The 23,682-nt window shown below is 33.2% G+C and overlaps 1 protein-coding gene across 3 annotated transcripts in view; it reads left to right on the top strand.

Annotated features, from left to right (window-relative positions):
• The window catches only part of LOC106066227 (protein brambleberry-like), a 38,546-nt gene extending 18,462 nt beyond the window's left edge, over nucleotides 1-20,084 (top strand). For 2 of the 3 annotated variants that reach the window (XM_056008211.1, XM_056008210.1), the window contains exons 5-11: nucleotides 2,106-2,219; nucleotides 2,359-2,538; nucleotides 6,098-6,304; nucleotides 6,898-7,041; nucleotides 10,658-10,794; nucleotides 19,566-19,651; nucleotides 19,911-20,084. In XM_056008211.1, coding sequence (XP_055864186.1) covers nucleotides 2,106-2,219; nucleotides 2,359-2,538; nucleotides 6,098-6,304; nucleotides 6,898-7,041; nucleotides 10,658-10,794; nucleotides 19,566-19,651; nucleotides 19,911-20,019 — 977 coding nt within the window. In that variant the 3' untranslated portion in view covers nucleotides 20,020-20,084. Of the gene's footprint in view, nucleotides 1-2,105; nucleotides 2,220-2,358; nucleotides 2,539-6,097; nucleotides 6,305-6,897; nucleotides 7,046-10,657; nucleotides 10,795-19,565; nucleotides 19,652-19,910 lie in introns of those variants that run through there. The other variant, XM_056008212.1, reaches the window with a different exon arrangement.
• The last annotated feature ends 3,598 nt before the right edge of the window (nucleotides 20,085-23,682 follow it).

The raw sequence follows: 23,682 nt of genomic DNA, 5'->3' as shown, positions 1-23,682 counted from the left end.
GGCTCACATTTCTCATGGCCGTGGTAAGCAGGTAAGAAGAGGAAACCATGTTTCATATTCTTTTTGACTGCCCCAGATTTGCTTATCTCCATCTCGACAGGTCTGGGAAACCAAAAATTCTCAACCTTTATGGTGACATGTACGCACTACACAAAACAGCAGGGTTTCTATCCAAGGCTTTTGCAAGAGAGGATTTTAGCTTCTCAAGCCCTCACTCAAACGGAGTTTGATGATGATAATAATGATCAACAGAAAACCAAATAGACCATGTCTGTATTGTGAAGAAGTTACGTCAATCTCTTCAGGATGTACATGTCAGACGAGCATATGTTGCTTCAGATCATCATCTTCTGGTCGCCCAAGTGAAGCTGAAGATGACTTGGACTAATGGGCTCAGCCAACGCCAGCATGACAATACCATTGCGCTGAAAGACCGCCCAAAATAGGAAAAGTTCAAGGTCATCATATCCTAGAAGAGCTGCTAGAAGAGGAGACAGTAGAACAGACGTGGCAGAAAGCTAGAAGAAACAGTAACCTTCACATGCCAAGAAATACTGGGTCCCAAGTCATACACCCACAAGGAGTGAATTTCAACAGAAACTCTTCAGAAGATCAAAGAAAGAAGAAGGGTGTGAACAACAGTAAAACAAGAGCAGCAAAAAGAAAAGCTCAAAAAGAATATGCTTAAATAGATAGGAATGTCAAGTGTAGCATCAGAACAGAAAGGGGGAACTACATTGATGCTCTGGCAAAAGAAGCAGAAGCAGCCCTTCAGAACAGTACCAAAGACCTGTACCTAAGACATGTATCAAAAAGATATCTGGAAAATTTGCCAAGTCAGAGAGACCAGTAAAGGGCTAGAATGGTGTAAGTGATAACAGATGAAGAAGGACAAAAGATGGATTGAGCATTTCCAGGAGCTACTTAATAGACCTACTCCTGCGAACCCACTAGAGATACCACCAGGTGCAAGAGACTTACCTATCAAGTGCAGTGCACTAACCAAGGAAGAGAGTCGTAGTGCAATCAAGCGATTGAAGAATCACAAATCTGCAGGACCTGACAGCATCCAAGTTGAAGGGCTAAAGGCAGACATTGATATCAGTGTGAAGTGCTACCCTTTCTTCTGCAAGATTTGGGGTGATCTTAGTTACTGCTCCAACTATCGAGGGATAACACTGCTGTCCATTCACATCCCAAAAGTCATCCTTTGTGGGCTACTTGCGATACCCCCAATTGAAAAACTGGTCACCCCACCTCCATTATGTGGATATAATCAAACGGAACCTCAAGGCAGTGAATATTGATAATGACTATTGGGAAAACATAGTCCTAGACTGCACTATGTGAAGAGAAATGGTGACCGAGAAAGTTAAGGACAAAAAACATGGGCCTCAGCTCTGAAACAAAAGCATGCCAAACGAGAAATGGTTGACTCCTCTACCACTAAAGTGAAAACCACTGTAACTTACAATATATGTGGACGGGAATGTATCTCCAAAATAGGGGTCCACAATCACATGAAAAATGTTCTACGAGATGAACATGGCTGAAGGAAGCCAAAATATGTATGAAGGTCCAGTACACATGCTCTTGAAAAATCATAAGCTGCACTGTGTATAGAAGTTAATTGTGCTTAAGCTCACTGGAAAGAACTCTTGCAATAATGAAGCTTTACAAGAAATAAATGGAGGAGCGGTGGCTGAGGGGTAAAACGCTTGGCTTCCGAACCAGGGTTCTTGGGTTAGAATCCTGGTGAAGACTGGAATTTTTAATTTCAGGATCTTTGGGCACCTCTGAGTCCACCCAGCTCTTATGGGTATCTGACATTAGTTGGGAAAAAGTAAAGGCGGTTGGTCGTTGTGCTGGCCACATAACACCCTCGTTAACCGTAGGCCATGGAAACAGATGACCTTTACATCCCCTGCCCTATAGACCACAAGGTCTGAAAGGGAAACTTTTTTTTTTACAAGAAATAAATGTAATAAGATATTTTAGAGCATCATCAGTTTCATAAAGAGGGAATAGGTTTTTAAACTTTTTTTGTTACTTGTTTTACTGTATAATGCACATTAATTTTCAGAGTTTTTTTGTTGTTTTTTTAGATGTAATGGTACAACAAGTTCAAGAAAGAGAAGAAACCTATCATAAGCATCATGAACAAATTCTCATTGATTTGAAAAATATACAAGACAGCATAGAAAATGTTCAAAATTTAGGTAAAAGAATTCTTCAAGCTTCCAACAATCTTTTTTGTGTGCCACTTTAAAATTAAAAAAAAAAGTTCAATTACATTTTTGTTTAAAATGAAAAATACATAAAATGGTAATTAATAAATAATAATTTTTTTTTTTATAGATACCAAACTTCAAAAGTTGTTACAGAAGTATGAAAAACTAGATTTTCTGTATGAAGAAATGTATAAACATCTAGACAAAATGAATACTACCGTCAACCATGTTTTGATATCTGTATCAAAACTTACTCAGCATTTTGAAGACAAAATGGCATGGCTCTTTCAATTTTTAGGAGTAACTGGTAAAAAAAAAATGTGGTAACTACAAATGCATGATGCAGTTACTTGTGATGATTTTTGATGATAGTAATTTTTAAAAATCTTATATATGGGTCTCAATAGGCATTGAGATCATGTTTCTGATTTCATCATTAAAAATTTGGTAGGTAGAATCTCAATTCCATGTCTAGGATTCTCCTCTCTGATTTTGTGGTTAGATTCTTAACCATACAGAAATGTTTCCAATACCAGGGAGAGCATCTTTCAATTGTTGATAGTAACCCCATCATGGGTTTGAAGTTATTGCTGCCTTAAAAAATATGTAGATATATTATTATGTGATTTTTCTTTTCTTGTAATAAAGTTACCCTGAAATATAAATTTAAATTATGTTAATAGCTTATTATTATATTGTTTAACAAAGTGGGTGATATAGACTAGAAGGAATTTAAATACATTTTTAAATCTTAATGCTTTAGAATTGAGGAATGCAGCTTTTAAAGACCACTACATAAATTAGGGACTTAATTACTAAATGACTCTGAGGTATTGGTAATGTGCGGTTAATACAATTTATATTTCGAGATGTTAAGTCTAATGACACAATATCCAAGCATAGCTAAAGAATGGTGAAATAGTCATTAATCAACTGAAATCACAAAATAAACACAATTTCACAGATATAAATACAAATTCTATATTCTATAATAATGAACTTCGTAATGTGATAGTGTTGAAATAAAGCATTATATTTGCCCCTTTCATAGTATGCAGCCTAACAAAAATATATTTTCAATAAAATTTTCTGGATGATTATTATTATCGCCTTTTAATTATATCATTTTGTCTCCCATGGACTTTAAGTTATTTTTAGCTCTTCTTTATACTGTTAGTGTTCTGAAAAGATATGTGTAGAAAAACATTTATGGAATGACTACCTTGAAACTTTTATTACAAGTTTGTCAAGAGTAAGAAAATAAATTTAGGCAGAATTGAATTTTTAGCATCCCTGAAAGGTGAATAGGTGATATTAGTTTTGTGTGGTCTGTCCGTCCATTCCGTCCGTCCCGCTTAGATCTCATAAACTAGAAAAGATATTGAAAATCTGACATCATGATATTTTAGACTACCGGTATTCAAAGTTCTGATGCAATGGCTACTTTTTTCTTTTCTAAAGGCAAAAACTTTAATTTTAAAAATTTAACATGCAAGCAGTTTTTTCATAAAAATACACCATTTTTTACAACTGTTCACTATTAATAGTAACAAACACGGAAGGCTATTTAGTAAGGAAGATTGCTATTTACCATATATTTTACACACTTATGCAAACAGTTTTAGATTTTTGACAAAAAAAAATAATTTTTTTTTTACAATTGTATTGCTAAATTATGTAAGTTCTGTCATAATAACTAATACCGGTACATTTACAAAAAAATAACTTTTTTTGTTAAAGAGAAAAAATCTATTTAGTAGGCATATGCAAGTGAAACGTAATTTAAAACAACAATTAATAAGTAGTTTTTCATATTATCGCGTAAAATGCAATGCTATTCCATAGCAATTTGAACATTGAACCAAAGGAAAGGGAGTTGTTTTTTTAAATATTTTTTTTAATTTTTTTGTACGGAAATTTTTTTTTTCCCTGAGGCTTTGATTGACTCTTTACAAAACAATAAGATCAATAAGATAATCATTATAAGACATTAGTTTGAACTTCTCCTTCACTTTCAACTATCCCTTGGACTGCTGGACCATTGGGTTACCACACAAGATCTATCAACCTTCGTTCTCCATTCTTCTCTGTCATCTGCCTTTGATAGAATTTTATTCTGAAATTCTTTCTTAAAATATTGAACCCTGCCTTTTTACCTGCCTGGGTGGACCACTTCTGAGGTCGATTTTGAGTTGGTGTTTGCACACAGTCTTTGTATTCTTGTATTTTTTGTTTTGTTATTATATTTCAGTCAGTGCAACAAAAAAAAAAAATGCGCTGAAAGATTTTAAAAAAATAAACAAGAAAATATATTATCTGGTAGTCATCGTCTTCACTGCTAAAATCCTCTCCTGCAAAAGCTCTGGACTAAAACTCTGGTTGTATAAGTTACCATTCATGGTCAAGAGCATGTGGTTTCCTACCTAGACTTGTTGAAATGGAATTAGCAAGCTTTGGACAGTCAAAAAAAAGAACATGAAATGATTTCCTCTTCCTCCTCACCATGGGTGGAAAGTTGGCCTGGGTGAACCAATGGGATCATGGCCATTATCACTAAGTGATAATAGCTTGTGCTACCAGACTCTACAGGCTTTTTGGGATTTGTCCCAGCACTCAAACCATGTTTCAATTTTCTATCCTTTTGATTTTCACTAGAGAATGATGAACTGGTGGGTTGAAATGTGCTGTCACTATCACTTTTGTGACTCAGTACCCACTGCATCACTACCAGAGCCCTACTGTTAGCTTATATTGTGTGATGTTGAAACAACTACTAGGAAGCTCAAAAGACGTAAAGTGCCTGGCTCTGATAGTCTTCTAGCAGAAATTTAAAAAAAATGGTTGGTGCTGCTTTTATGGAAAAGCTTTATACTGGCACTAATGCAATATCCCTGAAATTAGCGATGCCATTATCATATCCCTGTATTAACAAGGGGACAAGTCCAACTGCTCCAATTACTGTGGCATTACCTCAGTGGTGGGAAAAACCCTTTCCAGAATACTCCCAAGGTTTATTGTTAGACTAAAAGAAATGGCAGCGTATGCAAATTCATTAACCGCAAGTTGTGTTCAGTGTGAGTAAGTAGAGCAGAGTCATTGGCATAAAGAATCACTGTTGCAACCATTTCCCTTGGTTTGGTTTAGAACAGTAGGTGTCAAAGATTGAACAGATTGTTATCTGAGCAGAACCTGATGTTGATGCTTAGTACAGTCGCTGCCTCGTTTGACCCAACATTATGCTAAAAAAAATAGCGAACAAGCAAGAATGGATAGGAACCTAAGTGTGCATCTGCGCTTAATCAAAATTCTGCACAAGCCATTGCAACTGTCGAAAGCTTTGGTTAGATCCACAAATTCATCTTTTAGATCGAAGATTTGCTTTCTGCATTTTTCTTGCAATAGTTGCAAAACTAAAATCATGTTGGATGTATTTCTACCAGCTCTAAAAAAGAGGTATAGCAGATTATATTAATGATAAGAATTAGGGATTAGCACTAAAAATAATAGGGTAATTCTATTTGTTCACAAATTCTCAACATGTATGGTGATATGCACTAAGTAAAACAGCTGGGTTTCTGTCCAGGGCTTTTGCAAGAGATGATTTAAGCCTCTAAAACCATCATTTAAATGGAGTCTGATGATGATGATGATTTTTTTTTTTTTCTTTTCCAGAAAAGAAATTGATATTGCTCTATATATTGGTTTCAGTTAACCATTGATAGCAACTTAGTAAAAAAGAGCACTTGAAATTTAACAGCATTATGCATCAAAAACTGACAAAAAACTTGTAGCACATTTTACATATTTGTTTCATTTTAAAATCTAATCTTTATCAATTAAAAAAAACAACTATTTTATTTCCTCAGATAACAAATTGTCTACTGTGTCCTGCTGCCTTCTTCATATAGCTTATTTTTTTCTTTTTGCTGTGATAGCAACACTACTTGAAATAGCTGTTTCTGTTCGTCTTTTAATGTTGGTGGTAATTGTTGGAAATATTGCTGCTGAGTTAAATTATAATTATAGTATGGACTTTGCTGGATTGACTGTGTTTTTACTAGCATTATATTTTGGTAAGTGACTAGTTAGTTTTTAAATAATTTTATTACAAAGCTTTTATCAACTCCCTCTGTCTGTTAGTGTGGTATAAAGTTTGTACACATTATTTCTCCCACACCCAATCTTTGATCAAACTGAAATTTTACATAATTATTTCTTATACCTGACAACACAAGAATTAGTAAAAAAAAATCAACAAATTAGTTAATTAATTATTGGTAATTAATTATTTTGTTTGTTATCTCGAACAAGGAAGAGAAATTATACTTGACTGAAGTGGTGGTATCAGCTGAATTAAGTCTCCTTTATATTCATTGCCTAAAGCTTAGTGAACACAAACATGAAATAGAAACAATATATAACTATACAATCTTCCATGTTCATATGGCAGAGTGGTTATTATGTTGGCTTGAGAATGCTTTAGCTCATGAGTTTGAATTCAAGTCGTTCACTGCTTTAAAAAAAAAAAACACATGTAAAAAAAACAATCACCCAGATACCCCGTTCTTTCTCCCCTACCCCTTATCAAATTTGCTTGTTTAAAAAATTGTACATTATGTATATTGTACTAAATAATTTTAAGAACAAAAATATATTGTTATTTCAGGATTTCAATTTGTGAATTCCTTAAGTCTTAAATTTTGTTCATCACTTACAAGAGCAAGGACATCATTAAGGAGATTTTCTCAGCCTCTCACCACTCAAGAGATAAACACTATGGTTTATAACATTCAAAGATTTATAGAAACATGTTGGTACTATAATTTTTCTTCTTTCATACATTTTCAACTCAATCTATTTGTCTGTCTGGTAAATTTTTTGGACACGTTTTTTCCCCCTCACCCATTCTCGGCTCAAATTGAAACTGCACAATTATTCACTGGCACAGACAAGACAAGAATCAATAAACAAAATTAACCAATTAGTCAATTAATTGCTGTAATTAATTATTTTGTTTGATACCAACAAGGGAAATTAATCCTTTAGTATTTACAGATATGGCTAAATATTTAGGGTTTCATCCCCTGAAATAATTGAGCATGTTATTTCTCCCACAACCATTCTCAGATAAAGTTGAAACTATAAACAATTATTTATGTACCAAGCAAAACATGAATCAATTAAAAAACTAACCAATTTATTAATTAAATATTGGTAATTAATTTCTTTTGAAAAATATGTCTTTAAGAAAAATAACTTCTACATTATTGAGAGATATGGTTTTAAGTACAGTTTTTTTTAATGTATATTTTTTTATTGTGACGATACGTAAACGCTTGCGTATAAAAGTTTCGTTTGCACTCTAAAACGTCAGAGAGGAAGTTTTGCTGTTAGAATTTTTAAAATTTTAATTTAATTACCCATCCCTGGACCAGGTGTATTAAAGCTCATTTAAAATACCCAAAATCTATTGGATCCGGCACTAGTGGCAATGCTAATGAGTTTTAGGCCCAATCTATAAAAGAGTAGGGTAAAAATCAAACATATGCTCACACCCGCCAATCAGATTTCTCCTGTAAGCAGGCAAAGCTAAAACTTAGCTACTATCTTATAGCCGCCAGTACTTTTAAACAACCATGCCTGGTTGTTATTGGTGGTGCAATATTACGCACACTAGACGTGCAGTCTTTATCACCACTGGGTCTGCACTGTCTACACCTGTCAGATCTTCAGCATCGACTGGGTCTGCAGCGTCACCAAATCTGAGCCGACAACGCCAGAAACCCCCCCCCCCCCCCCCATGTCAGCAAGAAAGAATCTCTGCCCACTACAAACGGCATAAGGCCCAGTTACCTACGGTCCAGTACCTAGAGACTTGCCCAGTGTTCAGCGCCTACTACCCAGTGCCAGCTTGCAAACTGCCCAGTCCCCAGCTCCAGCTGTCCACTGCCAAAGGCCTAGAGAATACCCTTCCCACCTTTCGCTGCAGACGATAAGCTTCTATGAGTCAACCTCGTCCCTCTACAAGTTAAAGAAGATCAGCCCTGAGTCCATCCTGCATCTACTACACGGACGAGTCCAGCGGCCAACCAATCAGCAGCGAAAGATATGAAACAAAAATAGACACTTATCCACTCCTCCATATGCAATCTGTGATGAGATAAATCCATCCCATTGTCAACCCAATACCCAAACTATTCTCTTGTATTAAATCATTCATATATTAACTTTGGTTCATATTGTTACATATTTCTGAATCTTCTGGCTAAATGTACTAGTAGGCACACAAATTTAGCTTCATATAACTTTATTGACTATTAACATGTAGCGTAGAAGACTGTACAATATCTGTCAGTTTACAGTTAGGTATACTTCCTTGCAATTCATCTCTTCACTTCTCAACTTGCATCAAGCCGTATTCCACAGAACAGACCACCGACACACTTCCCAGTGTCGCTCCAGGTCTCCCAAAGCTGAACCAAGTCATACTCATGTCTACCGAATCAGAGCCGTACACGTCTTACATCGACTGTAACGGCTCAAGTCCAATGAAGTTCGCTGTATAGACTTTAACTTGCATCGAGTTGTACACATCTCTCTTTCACTGTCTCGCACAGTAGACAACAGTAACAAAGACTGTACCGACGATTCTACCTACGACTCCATACGACTCACTCACGACTGACTTTCACATTAACTCTCTGGCTTATATAGAGTCCCTAATCGCTCCTCCAAAGTTGCACAAACACTGCTAGTATCTTCTAGAACAACACGTGAGGAAACATCACATCCTGTCTTTGTTTATGCATGTAGATTCCAGAAAACACCCGCTACCGTGTCATCTTGCCCTCATTGTTAGACCTTAGTGTGCCTGTTCAAAAAATTTCTTATGTGAGCGGGGGAAAATTCAAAATTTACTTCCGCTAGAGTAAACGAACCATAATCTTCTTAAAATATCAAAAACCTCGCCACAGTTGTATAATTTAAATGAAATACTTAATACTGGATCACAAACATTCTTGTGTACACTTCATTGTATTCAAAAGAGATCTAATACTATTATTAATGGCACTTTCTTTTTTTTTTTTTTTTTTTTTTTTTTTTTTTAGAAAATCAAGCTTTATTTTAACATTTGGTAGCTCTAGCAAAGAAAGTTATCATAGTGTTTTTTTGTATTAAACCATTACATATTGTTTTGTATCAAATATAGAAAGGTGTAAGATTTATTCTTTTGTATAACTTCTGAGGTTACAATATTTGTAAAAGGAGCTGTTCTTAAGTTCAATCTCTCTATTTACCTCTCTTTCCTGTCTGTAATTTCAACTAACACAGCTCATGACAGGATCCTAATTATTTATTTTTTCTTTAAGGCCACATTATGTCATTGACAGAGTTACCTACAAGTAGGCATATGCATCTTGTGTAATAGTACGCAAATGGACACGAAAATACGCGAGTACGGTTTATCATCTAAAAATACGCATTTCCCCCACAAAAGCAAAACTAAAAAAAAGAAAATAAGTTGTTGCAAAACATTTATGTAGGTAATGCATGATAGTATCGTGTTTTTGTTCCCGCGCATTGATTTAAATATTTACTAGATCTAAGTCTAGATCTTGTTGATGCAAATAAAGCGTTCCTTTCAATGTGTAGTTTATTTCAAGTCTTTTGACTGTTGGGAATTAATTAATTATTTATTTATAATTCTTTTGACTTTTATAGAATCTAGACTAAGTTTAGATCTAGATATTTTATCTAGTATTGCGTTTTATGATGTAAAGCACCAATAATTTATGTAAATCTAGATTTAAATAGAATAAAGATCTAAATAGATCTAGTCTAGATTCTTGCTCTGACTGGGTGTGTACTACACTTAGATCTAGAACTAACCTAGATTAAAGTAGATCTAATTATTGATTTAGACTACTGACTAGGTCTGTAACTAGATCTACTCAAAAGCAGCAAATCCTCCCATCTTATAAAGAGATTTATTGATCTCCTTTTTTATCTTTTATATTATAATAATAATAACGCTTTTCTTCGAGTCTGAAGATAAATGAGGAAAGCAGTATTTCCCGTGGCTTTACAAATTACCTGGGCATTTTGAGACAAAATAATAAGCATCTAAATAGACATGGCTAAGACAAATAATTGTTTAAAAACTGTTTGTTAACAACAACCAAAAAATGTTAGAAATTAAATATCCCTTTAATATAGCTATTTTCTAGGCATGATGAAATTAATGATGCCATTATTTAATAAGCTAATAGAAGATGTGAAGATCTACTATTCTTTCATTTAGTTGTTTATGTATGATGTGTATTAGTTTTAGATAAAATTGACTTTATTCAGCGATTCGTTTTTTTTTAACTAGAACCTTTTAAAAAAAATTAATTAAGCTCTTTTTATTTCAATGTTTTATTTAGTACCTGACATTCAAAATGCTAATTCAAGTTTTCATCCTCCAACACCTCCAAGAAGTCAGATTATAATGTCTGAAAGAATGGAAACTAGTTCACCAGCTAGAAGTGAAGATATTACCTTAAATAATAGTGCACTTGAGGTCAGTACTGGTAACTAGAATGCATTACAAAATATTTTTTTAAGAATGGAGGAAAAATATTTTTATTTCTACACCAGTTATTTTTCCAAGGATTCAGTAATTGAACAAATATTTTTAGATATCTGACAACCTAAAAATGCTATACATTTGTGTGTGTGTATGTCTTGAATTAATTTTTATTGTCTGACAAAAGTAGCTTTTCTTTTTTTGTTTACTAGCTTTACACCATTTACCAGCTTCAAACTTGCTTTTTTATACTTAACTAGTTGAGCATAGTATTGCATAGACTGATCTATATGGCTCCTTCTGTCTCGGAAGACAGTCAATGCACCCAGTTGAGTCACTGGCTTTGGTTTTGTCTTAAGACAGGGCAGAATCTGGAGTGACTGATCAAGCCAATGCTGGAGAGGCAGAGTTTGCATTTCGTGCATATATAAGCATCTGTCATAGAGCTGGCCGACAGGGCAGCTTTCTTTTTCTTTCTTTTGACTGATGCAGCTTCGTTTCTTTTGCTCTCAGCGAAGTTCGTACCAGAACATACAGTCTGTCTACCAGAACATACAGTCTGTCTCCATGCTGTCCGGACTTGGGCTATCTCCTCCCACATACTTTGGTTGATGCCTATGGTTCTCGTGTCTCTCTTCCAGTCATCTCTGTTGGTTAGTCTTGGGTGGCCCTTGGGTCTGACTCCCTCTACAAGTTCAGCCTATAGGATGTCTTTAGGGATTCTTCCATCTGGCATGCGAGTGACATGTCCAAGCAAGTGTAGTCTTCTCTGTGTCAGAAGAGCATAGATGCTGTGCATATTGGCCCATTTAAAATGTCCTGGTTGGAGACATGATCCCTCCAAGATATGCACATTATGCGTCACTGGCAGCGTAAGTGGAAGCTATTTAATCTGTGCTTTTGATGCATGAAGGTTGCCCAGCTCAAAATGCCCTAAAGAAATGTGCTCAGAACACAGGCATTTTAGACTAGGATTTTAGTTGCCGTAGTCAATTTGGTATTTTAATAGACATGATTTGAAATTTTTGTCAGCTCAGCTTCTAAATCTAGGTTGCTGGCTGTTGTTGTTCCCAAGTAGGTGAATTCCTGCACCACCGTAAGTGGTGATTTCCAATATGTATCTCTGGTATTTCTGCGACATCTTGTGCCAGGATTGTCATGGAGAGGCTTATTGTAAGACTAAACTCTTGACAAGCAGCTGCCAGAGCATTCACAAGCCTCTGTATTCTTCTTGTAAATGAAATACAAGAGCCGCATCATTGGCGAACAGCAGTTCCCTAATCAAAATACACTGTTTCTTCGTTTTGGCTTTAAGGCATGCCAGGTTAAATAGCTTTCCATCTGTTCTACTGTGGATATGTACTCCATCTTCCAGGGATTTAAAAGCGCTGGTGAGTACAACTGAAAAGAAGATGCCGAATAGTGTTGGAGCGCGACCACATCTTTGTTTTACTTTGCTCTTGATGGAGGATGGCAAACTGTAAAGTGCCCTGCATATTTTCGTGAAAAGCTGATACTAGTTTCATTAGCTTGTTTGGACAGCCAACTCTAATATGGCAAACAGACCGGTTCTGCTGACAAGGTCAAATGCCTATAAAGAGGGACTCGTTTTTGTTTTCTTCTCCTGTAGCTGCCTCAGGGAGAAAATCATATCTGTTGTGGATCTAACAGTCCTAAAGCCAATTTGAGATTCTGGGTAAACTCATTCTGCCAAGATCTGCAGCCGCTTCAATATTACTCTAGCATAAGCCTTTCCAACTATGCTGAGAAGTGAAATGCCTCTATAACTGTTACAATCGGAGTGGTCACCTTTATTTTTGTAAATCATTACTATGTTTGAATCCTTCAATATTTGGGGGACCATTCCTTGCTCTCAGCACTAGCTTAGCAGATCATGGAGTGGCTTCATTAGGGCTTGCTTTCCAGCCTGAATGGCTTCTGCAGCAATACCATCTCCTCCGGGTGCTTTCCTATGTGCAAGCATGTCAATGGCTGTGCTCAGTTCATTTATCAAGGGCATTTCGTCTATTCATCCAAAATTGAAAATGATGGAAAGTTAGACAAAGCAGTTGGTGAGATGGCATTTTCAATCTGGTAAAGTTCTGCGTAGTGCTCTACCCATCACTTCATTTACAATGCATGATCACTGATGATTGAACCATCTTTTGACTTTTTATACACTTGATGTATAGTCCTAAAATGTTACCACGATTGGCACAATTTGGATGTTTTCACATAGGTCCTGCCAGTATTTATTAGTGCACTGTCTCACTATTCTTTGGGCATTGTTTTGTGTAGATCTGAGCGCTTGTAAGTTGCTTGGGGTGGGCTCCCACTTGTAGTTTAGCATGGCTACTCTCTTGTTTCTAATGGCAGTATCCATTTCTAGCAGACTTGCTTCAAACCAGTCCTCATTTTTCTTTGTTTTTTTCACAGAGACCAGTGATTTTGTTTGGTACATAGCATCACGTATGACTGTCCAGGTTTTTTCTACCTCATTCACTGAGAAGTTTTTAAAAGCTTCCTCTAATTTGTTTGTAAATTCATTGTGAAGATCAGGATTTTGTTTTGCTTACAGCATTCAGGCATGGTTTTCTTTTTCCTTGTGATGTGTGGATCTTAGTAGGCAGCAGTCTTGTCCAGCAGAACACTAAAGTGTCATCAGTATCACAGTCCGCTCTTTGAAAGCTACATGTCAGTAGTATGTTTCCAATGTCTCTTTTCCGTGTCAGTATCATGTCCAGCTGGTGACACTGCCCAGACCTAGGATGCCTCCACAAGACACAGTGCTGTGGTTTTGTCTCAAAGTACGTGTTGGTAATGCAGAGCTTATGGTATGCGCAGAATTCAAGCAGTTTTTGTTCGTTCTTTTTCATCCTGCGGATTCCAAAAAGCCCAATGCAGTCTGGCCAGGTAGTGTGGTCTGATCCTACTCTTGTAATGAAGTCACCTAGAAGGACTATGTGCTCCTTTTCAGAAATAATCTCAATGTCTTCCTTCCTCATAGAACTTGTCTTTGTCCTCCTAAAGCGAACATAGTATGGGGCAGAGGCATAATTAGAGTGACTTTTCCAGACGTTGTTATCATACTTATGCTTATTGGCCAATCTAAGCCACCAACTAGAGGGACTATCATGGGAAGTAGACTGTTCTTGAAGCAAAGCCCACACCATGCATTCGTGTTTCACCCTGTGCTTTTCCTTTAAAAAAAAAAGTATAATTAGCCTCGCGGAGCATGCAGTATTCATCCAGTCAGGTTTCTTGGAGATGCAATGTCAGTGTGAAGTTTTTTCAGCTCATTATTTATGACTGCTGTCTTCCTTGCAGGTTAATTTTCTGAAATAAAGGTATTTCATAAATAAAAGTTTCAAAGTTAATTCTTGATGAGCCTTGTAAAATGTCACTGTATGTTCTAGTATATAAATAGTAGTAGGGTAGCAAAACATGTTATCATATTTTTAATGCTTGTAAATCACATAATATTTTACATGCTTCTAAATCAAATCATATTTTACATGCTTCTAAATCACATTATATTTTACATGCTTCTATATCAAATCATATTTTACATGCTTCTAAATCAAATTATATTTCACATGCTTCTAAATCACATTTTATTTCACATGCTTCTAAATCACATTATATTTTACATGCTTCTAAATCACATTATATTTTACATGCTTCTAAATCACATTTTATTTTACACCAAATCATATTTTAAATGCTTCTAAATGAAATCATATTTTACATGCTTCTAAATCACATTATATTTTTCATGCTTCTAAATCAAATCATATTTTACATGCTTCTATATCAAATGATATTTTATATGCTTCTAAATCAAATCATATTTTACATGCTTCTAAATCACATCATATTTTACATGCTTCTAAATCACATTTTATTTCACATGCTTCTAAATCAAATCATATTTTACATGCTTCTAAATCACATTATATTTTACATGCTTCTAAATCAAATCATATTTTACATGCTTCTAAATCACATATTTTACATGAAGTCACATATTTTACATGCTTCTAAATCACATATTTTACATGCTTCTAAATCACATATTTTACATGCTTCTAAATCAAATCATATTTTACATGCTTCTAAATCAAATCATATTTTACATGCTTTTACATGAAATCACATATTTTACATCTTCTAAATCAAATCATATTTTACATGCTTCTAAATCAAATCATATTTTACATGAAATCACATATTTTGCATGCTTCTAAATCACATTATATTTTACATTCTTCTAAATCAAATATTTTACATGAAATCACATATTTTACATGCTTCTAAATCACATATTTTACATGCTTCTAAATCAAATCATATTTTACATGCTTCTAAATCAAATCATATTTTACATGCTTCTAAATCAAATCATATTTTTCATGAAATCACATATTTTGCATGCTTCTAAATCAAATCATATTTTACATGCTTCTAAATCAAATCATATTTTACATGAAATCACATATTTTACATGCTTCTAAATCACATATTTTACATGCTTCTAAATCAAATCATATTTTACATGCTTCTAAATTAAATCATATTTTACATGAAATCACATGTTTTACATGCTTCTAAATCAAATCATATTTTACATGCTTCTAAATCAAATCATATTTTACATGAAATCACATATTTTGCATGCTTCTAAATCACATTATATTTTACATGCTTCTAAATCAAATCATATTTTGCATGCTTTTAAATCACATATTTTACATGCTTCAAAATCACATTTATTTTACATTCTTCTAAATCAAATATTTTACATGAAATCACATATTTTACATGCTTCTAAATCACATATTTTACATGCTTCTAAATCAAATCAGATTTTACATGCTACTAAATCAAATCATATTTTACATGCTTTTAAATCACATATTTTACATGCTTCAAAATCACATATTTTACATGAAGTCACATCTTTTACATGCTTCTAAATCACATATTTTACATGCTTCTAAATCACATATTTTACATGCTTCTAAATCAAATCATATTTTACATGCTTCTAAATCAAATCATATTTTACATGCTTTTACATGAAATCACATATTTTACATCTTCTAAATCAAATCATATTTTACATGCTTCTAAATCAAATCATATTTTACATGAAATCACATATTTTGCATGCTTCTAAATCACATTATATTTTACATTCTTCTAAATCAAATATTTTACATGAAATCACATATTTTACATGCTTCTAAATCACATATTTTACATGCTTCTAAATCAAATCATATTTTACATGCTTCTAAATCAAATCATATTTTTCATGAAATCACATATTTTGCATGCTTCTAAATCAAATCATATTTTACATGCTTCTAAATCAAATCATATTTTACATGAAATCACATATTTTACATGCTTCTAAATCACATATTTTACATGCTTCTAAATCAAATCATATTTTACATGCTTCTAAATTAAATCATATTTTACATGAAATCACATGTTTTACATGCTTCTAAATCAAATCATATTTTACATGCTTCTAAATCAAATCATATTTTACATGAAATCACATATTTTGCATGCTTCTAAATCACATTATATTTTACATGCTTCTAAATCAAATCATATTTTACATGCTTTTAAATCACATATTTTACATGCTTCAAAATCACATTTATTTTACATTCTTCTAAATCAAATATTTTACATGAAATCACATATTTTACATGCTTCTAAATCACATATTTTACATGCTTCTAAATCAAATCAGATTTTACATGCTTCTAAATCAAATCATATTTTACATGCTTTTAAATCACATATTTTACATGCTTCAAAATCACATTTATTTTACATTCTTCTAAATCAAATATTTTACATGAAATCACATATTTTACATGCTTCTAAATCACATATTTTACATGCTTCTAAATCAAATCAGATTTTACATGCTTCTAAATCAAATCATATTTTACATGAAATCACATATTTTACATGCTTCTAAATCAAATCATATTTTACATGCTTCTAAATCAAATCATATTTTACATGCTTTTACATGAAATCACATATTTTACATCTTCTAAATCAAATCATATTTTACATGCTTCTAAATTAAATCATATTTTACATGAAATCACATGTTTTACATGCTTCTAAATCAAATCATATTTTACATGCTTCTAAATCAAATCATATTTTACATGAAATCACATATTTTGCATGCTTCTAAATCACATTATATTTTACATGAAATCACATATTTTACATGCTTCTAAATCAAATCATATTTTACATGCTTCTAAATCAAATCATATTTTACATGAAATCACATATTTTGCATGCTTCTAAATCACATTATATTTTACATGCTTCTAAATCAAATCATATTTTGCATGCTTTTAAATCACATATTTTACATGCTTCAAAATCACATTTATTTTACATTCTTCTAAATCAAATATTTTACATGAAATCACATATTTTACATGCTTCTAAATCACATATTTTACATGCTTCTAAATCAAATCAGATTTTACATGCTACTAAATCAAATCATATTTTACATGCTTTTAAATCACATATTTTACATGCTTCAAAATCACATATTTTACATGAAGTCACATCTTTTACATGCTTCTAAATCACATATTTTACATGCTTCTAAATCACATATTTTACATGCTTCTAAATCAAATCATATTTTACATGCTTCTAAATCAAATCATATTTTACATGCTTTTACATGAAATCACATATTTTACATCTTCTAAATCAAATCATATTTTACATGCTTCTAAATCAAATCATATTTTACATGAAATCACATATTTTGCATGCTTCTAAATCACATTATATTTTACATTCTTCTAAATCAAATATTTTACATGAAATCACATATTTTACATGCTTCTAAATCACATATTTTACATGCTTCTAAATCAAATCATATTTTACATGCTTCTAAATCAAATCATATTTTTCATGAAATCACATATTTTGCATGCTTCTAAATCAAATCATATTTTACATGCTTCTAAATCAAATCATATTTTACATGAAATCACATATTTTACATGCTTCTAAATCACATATTTTACATGCTTCTAAATCAAATCATATTTTACATGCTTCTAAATTAAATCATATTTTACATGAAATCACATGTTTTACATGCTTCTAAATCAAATCATATTTTACATGCTTCTAAATCAAATCATATTTTACATGAAATCACATATTTTGCATGCTTCTAAATCACATTATATTTTACATGCTTCTAAATCAAATCATATTTTACATGCTTTTAAATCACATATTTTACATGCTTCAAAATCACATTTATTTTACATTCTTCTAAATCAAATATTTTACATGAAATCACATATTTTACATGCTTCTAAATCACATATTTTACATGCTTCTAAATCAAATCAGATTTTACATGCTTCTAAATCAAATCATATTTTACATGCTTTTAAATCACATATTTTACATGCTTCAAAATCACATTTATTTTACATTCTTCTAAATCAAATATTTTACATGAAATCACATATTTTACATGCTTCTAAATCACATATTTTACATGCTTCTAAATCAAATCAGATTTTACATGCTTCTAAATCAAATCATATTTTACATGAAATCACATATTTTACATGCTTCTAAATCAAATCATATTTTACATGCTTCTAAATCAAATCATATTTTACATGCTTTTACATGAAATCACATATTTTACATCTTCTAAATCAAATCATATTTTACATGCTTCTAAATTAAATCATATTTTACATGAAATCACATGTTTTACATGCTTCTAAATCAAATCATATTTTACATGCTTCTAAATCAAATCATATTTTACATGAAATCACATATTTTGCATGCTTCTAAATCACATTATATTTTACATGCTTCTAAATCAAATCATATTTTACATGCTTTTAAATCACATATTTTACATGCTTCAAAATCACATTTATTTTACATTCTTCTAAATCAAATATTTTACATGAAATCACATATTTTACATGCTTCTAAATCACATATTTTACATGCTTCTAAATCAAATCAGATTTTACATGCTTCTAAATCAAATCATATTTTACATGAAATCACATATTTTACATGCTTCTAAATCAAATCATATTTTACATGCTTCTAAATCAAATCATATTTTACATCCTTTTACATGAAATCACATATTTTACATCTTCTAAATCAAATCATATTTTACATGCTTCTAAATCAAATCATATTTTACATGAAATCACATATTTTGCATGCTTCTAAATCACATATTTTACATGCTTCTAAATCAAATCATATTTTACATGCTTCTAAATCATATCATATTTTACATGCTTCTAAATCAAATCATATTTTACATGAAATCACATATTTTACATGCTTCTAAATCAAATCATATTTTACATGCTTCTAAATCAAATCATATTTTACATGAAATCACATATTTTACATACTTCTAAATCAAATCATATTTTACATGCTTCTAAATCAAATCATATTTTACATGCTTCTAAATCAAATCATATTTTACATGAAATCACATATTTTGCATGCTTCTAAATCACATTATATTTTACATGCTTCTAAATCAAATCATATTTCACATGCTTCTATATCAATCTAACCAATGATTGAAAGAATAACAGGTATTCTACAACGCTCACCACATGCAATGTATCCAAAAGAAATACAGTACTAACAGTCTTTATGCAATGCTTTTTTTTTTTAAGAATGTTATTCCTATGCGACAAAGATTAACTGATCAACTAGGGTCAAGAGCTTCAAGATCTTCAACACCATTAGCCACTCAGTCGAGGTAAAGGCTTGCAGAGTTTACTTATCTTTGAAATCTTTTATACACAAAGTTTATATACATATAAATATTTTCTTTAAAGATTAAATCATATTCGTTTCATGGACTTCACTTTCGTATAAATTTCCAAGACCAGCAGACTTAGTTCCACTACCCTTGATAAAATACAAAATTGCTTTAAAAAAAAAAACACCAACACTTTTTTTTTTCTGTACCTTAAACAAAAATAAAGTAGGCCTATACATATTTTTTTTTTCTTCAGATCCTCTACTCCATCATCAAGGTGTCTAGCCATGACTCACTCTGGTACTCAATGTCGCAATTACCCTTCCAGTGACTCTGATTTTTGTTATTTACATAATCATAGCTAATTTTATGGAATAATAATTTTTTTGATGAATAAGCCTGTCTAATAAAAATGTATTTCATATTTAAATTGGATTGATTTATTTGATTTATATTAGATATCATGGGCGTAGCCAGGATTTGTTTTAGGGGGGGGGGGGGATTTTTTTTCTCCCCGCCCCCCCCCCCCCCCCCCCTGCGAAAAAAAATATTTTGTATATATGTATGTGTGTTCATAATCTTTATTACATTCTGACCCTTCATTCTTTTGGAACACGTTTATTGTGCCCTAGAATAGGTTCTTCCTGGAGTTAGTGAGAAAATTGTTGACTCCTCGCCATTGCCAGCAAGGGGCTCTGGGGGAGCTCTAGGAGCTCACCCTAGAGCGCGGTGGAGCCCCCCCGCCAAGCACTATATCTGGCATAGAATGTCAACAAAATGCATGTTCTGAGGTATCTACAGTGCATTTTCCTGCTATTAAAAAGTCTTATTTCAAAAATTTATATGCTATTTTTACTGACTAAGACCCTGCCGCACCGTTCGGCGCATTTGCCGTCAAGCTGTTTCCACAAAAATCTGTCACTGGTAATTTCTGAAGCCTCTTCCCACCTGATCCGAGGACCTCCATGAATGTGTGGCGCCAAGTTGTACTAGGATGTCATCGCAACTCTTATTATGCGTAATTTATTTTGTCGGAGAACATGTCCCGCAAACCTCATTCGACGCTCTGTCACAATTTTACTAAGGGGTCGACTCCCAGTTCGGCATAGGATTTCCTTGATTTAGACCCGATCTCAATAACTAACTCCTAAAATCTGTCTTAGCCATCTTTGTTGAGCCACATTTAGTGTTTTTCAATTTCGGCAGATGACTATTCACTGCACTTTATTAATGGAGCCCCGCCACTGGTAGAAATGTAACCTCTCTTGGATACGCTCTTGGAATTGGGTGACTGTAGTTAGCTTTAGATTTTATATTGAAAGAAGTTGTTTTATCGTCAAAATCATCTGTTAGATGTTTTAAACTAAAAATCTCAGGACTTTGTTATAGTTTTTTAAATTCAAAACCACAATTTAGCTACGATCATAGAATTTGGTAACTGTAGTTTGCTTTAGAGTAATATTGAAGATAGAGGTTTTCCACCTCAAAACGCTCTGTAGGGGGATTTTAAACTCAAAACCATCTGGAGGAAAGGAGTTTAAACTCAAAACCCCCAATTCGCTTGGCTACGCTCAAACAATTTTAGTGTGTATTTTGCTTTTTTTTTTTATATTGAAGAGGTATTTTTTAGCATCAAACCCCTGTAAAGGGGGATATGAACTCAAAACCCCTTTTGGCAACGCTCATAGCATTTTGAGTGCGTTATTTGCTTTTTTTTAAACATGATGTATTTTTTAACTTCAAACCCCGCTGGCGGGGGGTTTAAACACAAAACCCCTTTGGTTACGCTCATAGATTTTAGAGTGTGTAATTTACTTTTTTTTTTTTTTTTTATTGAAGATGTATTTTTTAGCTTCAAACTCCACTGGAGGGGAGTTTAAACTTAAAACTGAGTCAAAACCCATTTAGCTACGCTCATAACATTTTGAGTGCATAATTTGCTTTTTTTTTTTTCATATTGAAGAGGGGGTCTATCGTAAATTTTGGAGGGGGGTTAAAAATCAAAATCTTCCTTAACTGTGCACTTGGAATTTGGGGATTATCGTTTGCATTTTTTGAGTGTTTTGTTTTATAGAAGAGGGGGATTTAACTGCAAAAACCCCTGGTAGGGGGTTTTAAACTCAAAACCCCCTGGTAGGGGTTTTAAACTCTAAACCCCCTGGTAGTGGTTTTAAACTCAAAACCCCTTTAGCTGTGCTGGGGCAAGTGATGGTTTAGTATTAAAATCTCACCTTAAATTAACAAAATCAAAAAAACATGTCACTAAAGTCCGTCTTCCCCCCCCCCCCCCCCCCCGGTGGTAGGGGGTTTCAAACTCAAAACCCCATGGTAGGGGTTTTAAACTCAAAACCCCTTTGGCTGCGCTGGGGCAAGTGATGGTTTAGTATTAAAATCTTACCTAAAATAAAGAAAATCAAAGCAAAAAATCAGTCACTAAAGTCCGTCTTTCCCCCCCCCCTCGTGGTAGGGGGTTTCAAACTCAAAACCCCTTTGGCTGCGCTGGGGCAAGTGATGGTTTAATATTAAAATCTTACCTAAAATAAAGAAAATCAAAGCAAAAAATCAGTCACTAAAGTCCGTCTCCCCCCCGAGGGGGGGGATTTCATTTCGGGGGGGTTTGAACCCCCCCCCCCTGGCTATGCCCATGTTAGATATACATTCCATACTAGCTACACTATTGAAATCAGGTTTAATAAAAGCATCAGGAACACATTTGCACTTTACACCTATGCTATTATTGATTGAATATTTAATACCTGTGACTTGTGTCCATCTAGAGGTGTAGAGAGCATAAACGGCGCCCGACACTTTATTGGCGTCCCCCTCCTTTTTCCTGAAAGAACGCATATAATAAACAGAATGCAGTCCCTACTCAATAATAAGAATATATTACTTATATCAATTTAATGTACTTCCTATAAAGGCAATAGACAGTAGTTTTTAAGTTTCGCGATGTGGAGTGGAAAGTCATTAATTACGTGTCCTAAAATATATGTTTCATTTCCATAGGTGTGGTTTAAAAATGTCAGGATCGCCACATATTGTCACTCTCTAATGTTGTCAATCGTTTTTGAAGGGCTTTAAAAAAAAAAAAGAAGAAGAGATTCGTGACAAATTTTTACCTTCCCAGCCTTTATTAGTTTCACACAACAAGAGAATATATCTTTAATGTTATGAACAAATTATGCAAGAGAACAGCATTGATTGGAATAGATTTGTTGGAAAAAGCACAGATGGAGCAAACATTAATAGTTTTTTTGTTTAGTTTATTATAATATTTCGCTGTTTTATTCTTAAACCACCTCAGCTTATCCACTACAATGAAAAGAAAAAATTATTGTTTTACGGTCAAGATAAAGCGAACGCTGCCATTGCAAAACTAAATTAATTGAAAATGAAAGTTGGTAATGGAGAAGTAGACTCGTTTCCCTCTCTTCATGAGTTTCTATCAAATATTCGGCTACTAAGTTAATGCTGATGTTTTGAAATACATAACAGAGCATTTGGACAGTTCGCAAATGAGCATAAAAACTATGACCCTGATTTAAATAGAGAATATTGAATAGATAACATTGACACAACATCCAAGCCAGAAAGTTGGGGGATGGGTAGCTAGGGGTACTCAGCTTTACAAAAATTATAAAAAAGGTACACATTAGTCAAAAGTTTGGGAAACACTGCTTTATGACAGAGAGCCCTCTGGAGGAGGGGGTTTAAACTCAACCTTGGCTTGGCTACACTCATAGAATTTTATAGAATTCAAGTGTGTAATTTGCTTTTTTTTTTATTATACAGGGTGCGTCAAAAAAATGTATACACACTTTGAACTGTCATAGACAGTTTATTTCCCATTCTACAATGCTAAATTTCTGGACATGGAAAGCTTAATGTCTAATTGGAAAAATAAATCCTACCAAATTATGCTACCCATAAATTCCGGTTCACGTCTCACCCTCTCCTGAACCCATTTACAAAATTCTAACTTTCGATCTGGATCGTCGTCACTTAGCTGTTGCACCAGCCTTGAA

This window comes from Biomphalaria glabrata, chromosome 13 (assembly GCF_947242115.1).
Source record: "Biomphalaria glabrata chromosome 13, xgBioGlab47.1, whole genome shotgun sequence".
Classification (NCBI taxonomy): Eukaryota; Metazoa; Mollusca; class Gastropoda; family Planorbidae; genus Biomphalaria; species Biomphalaria glabrata.
The sequence above is the reverse complement of the archived record's forward strand: the minus strand, read 5'-3'. Positions and strand labels throughout refer to the sequence as shown.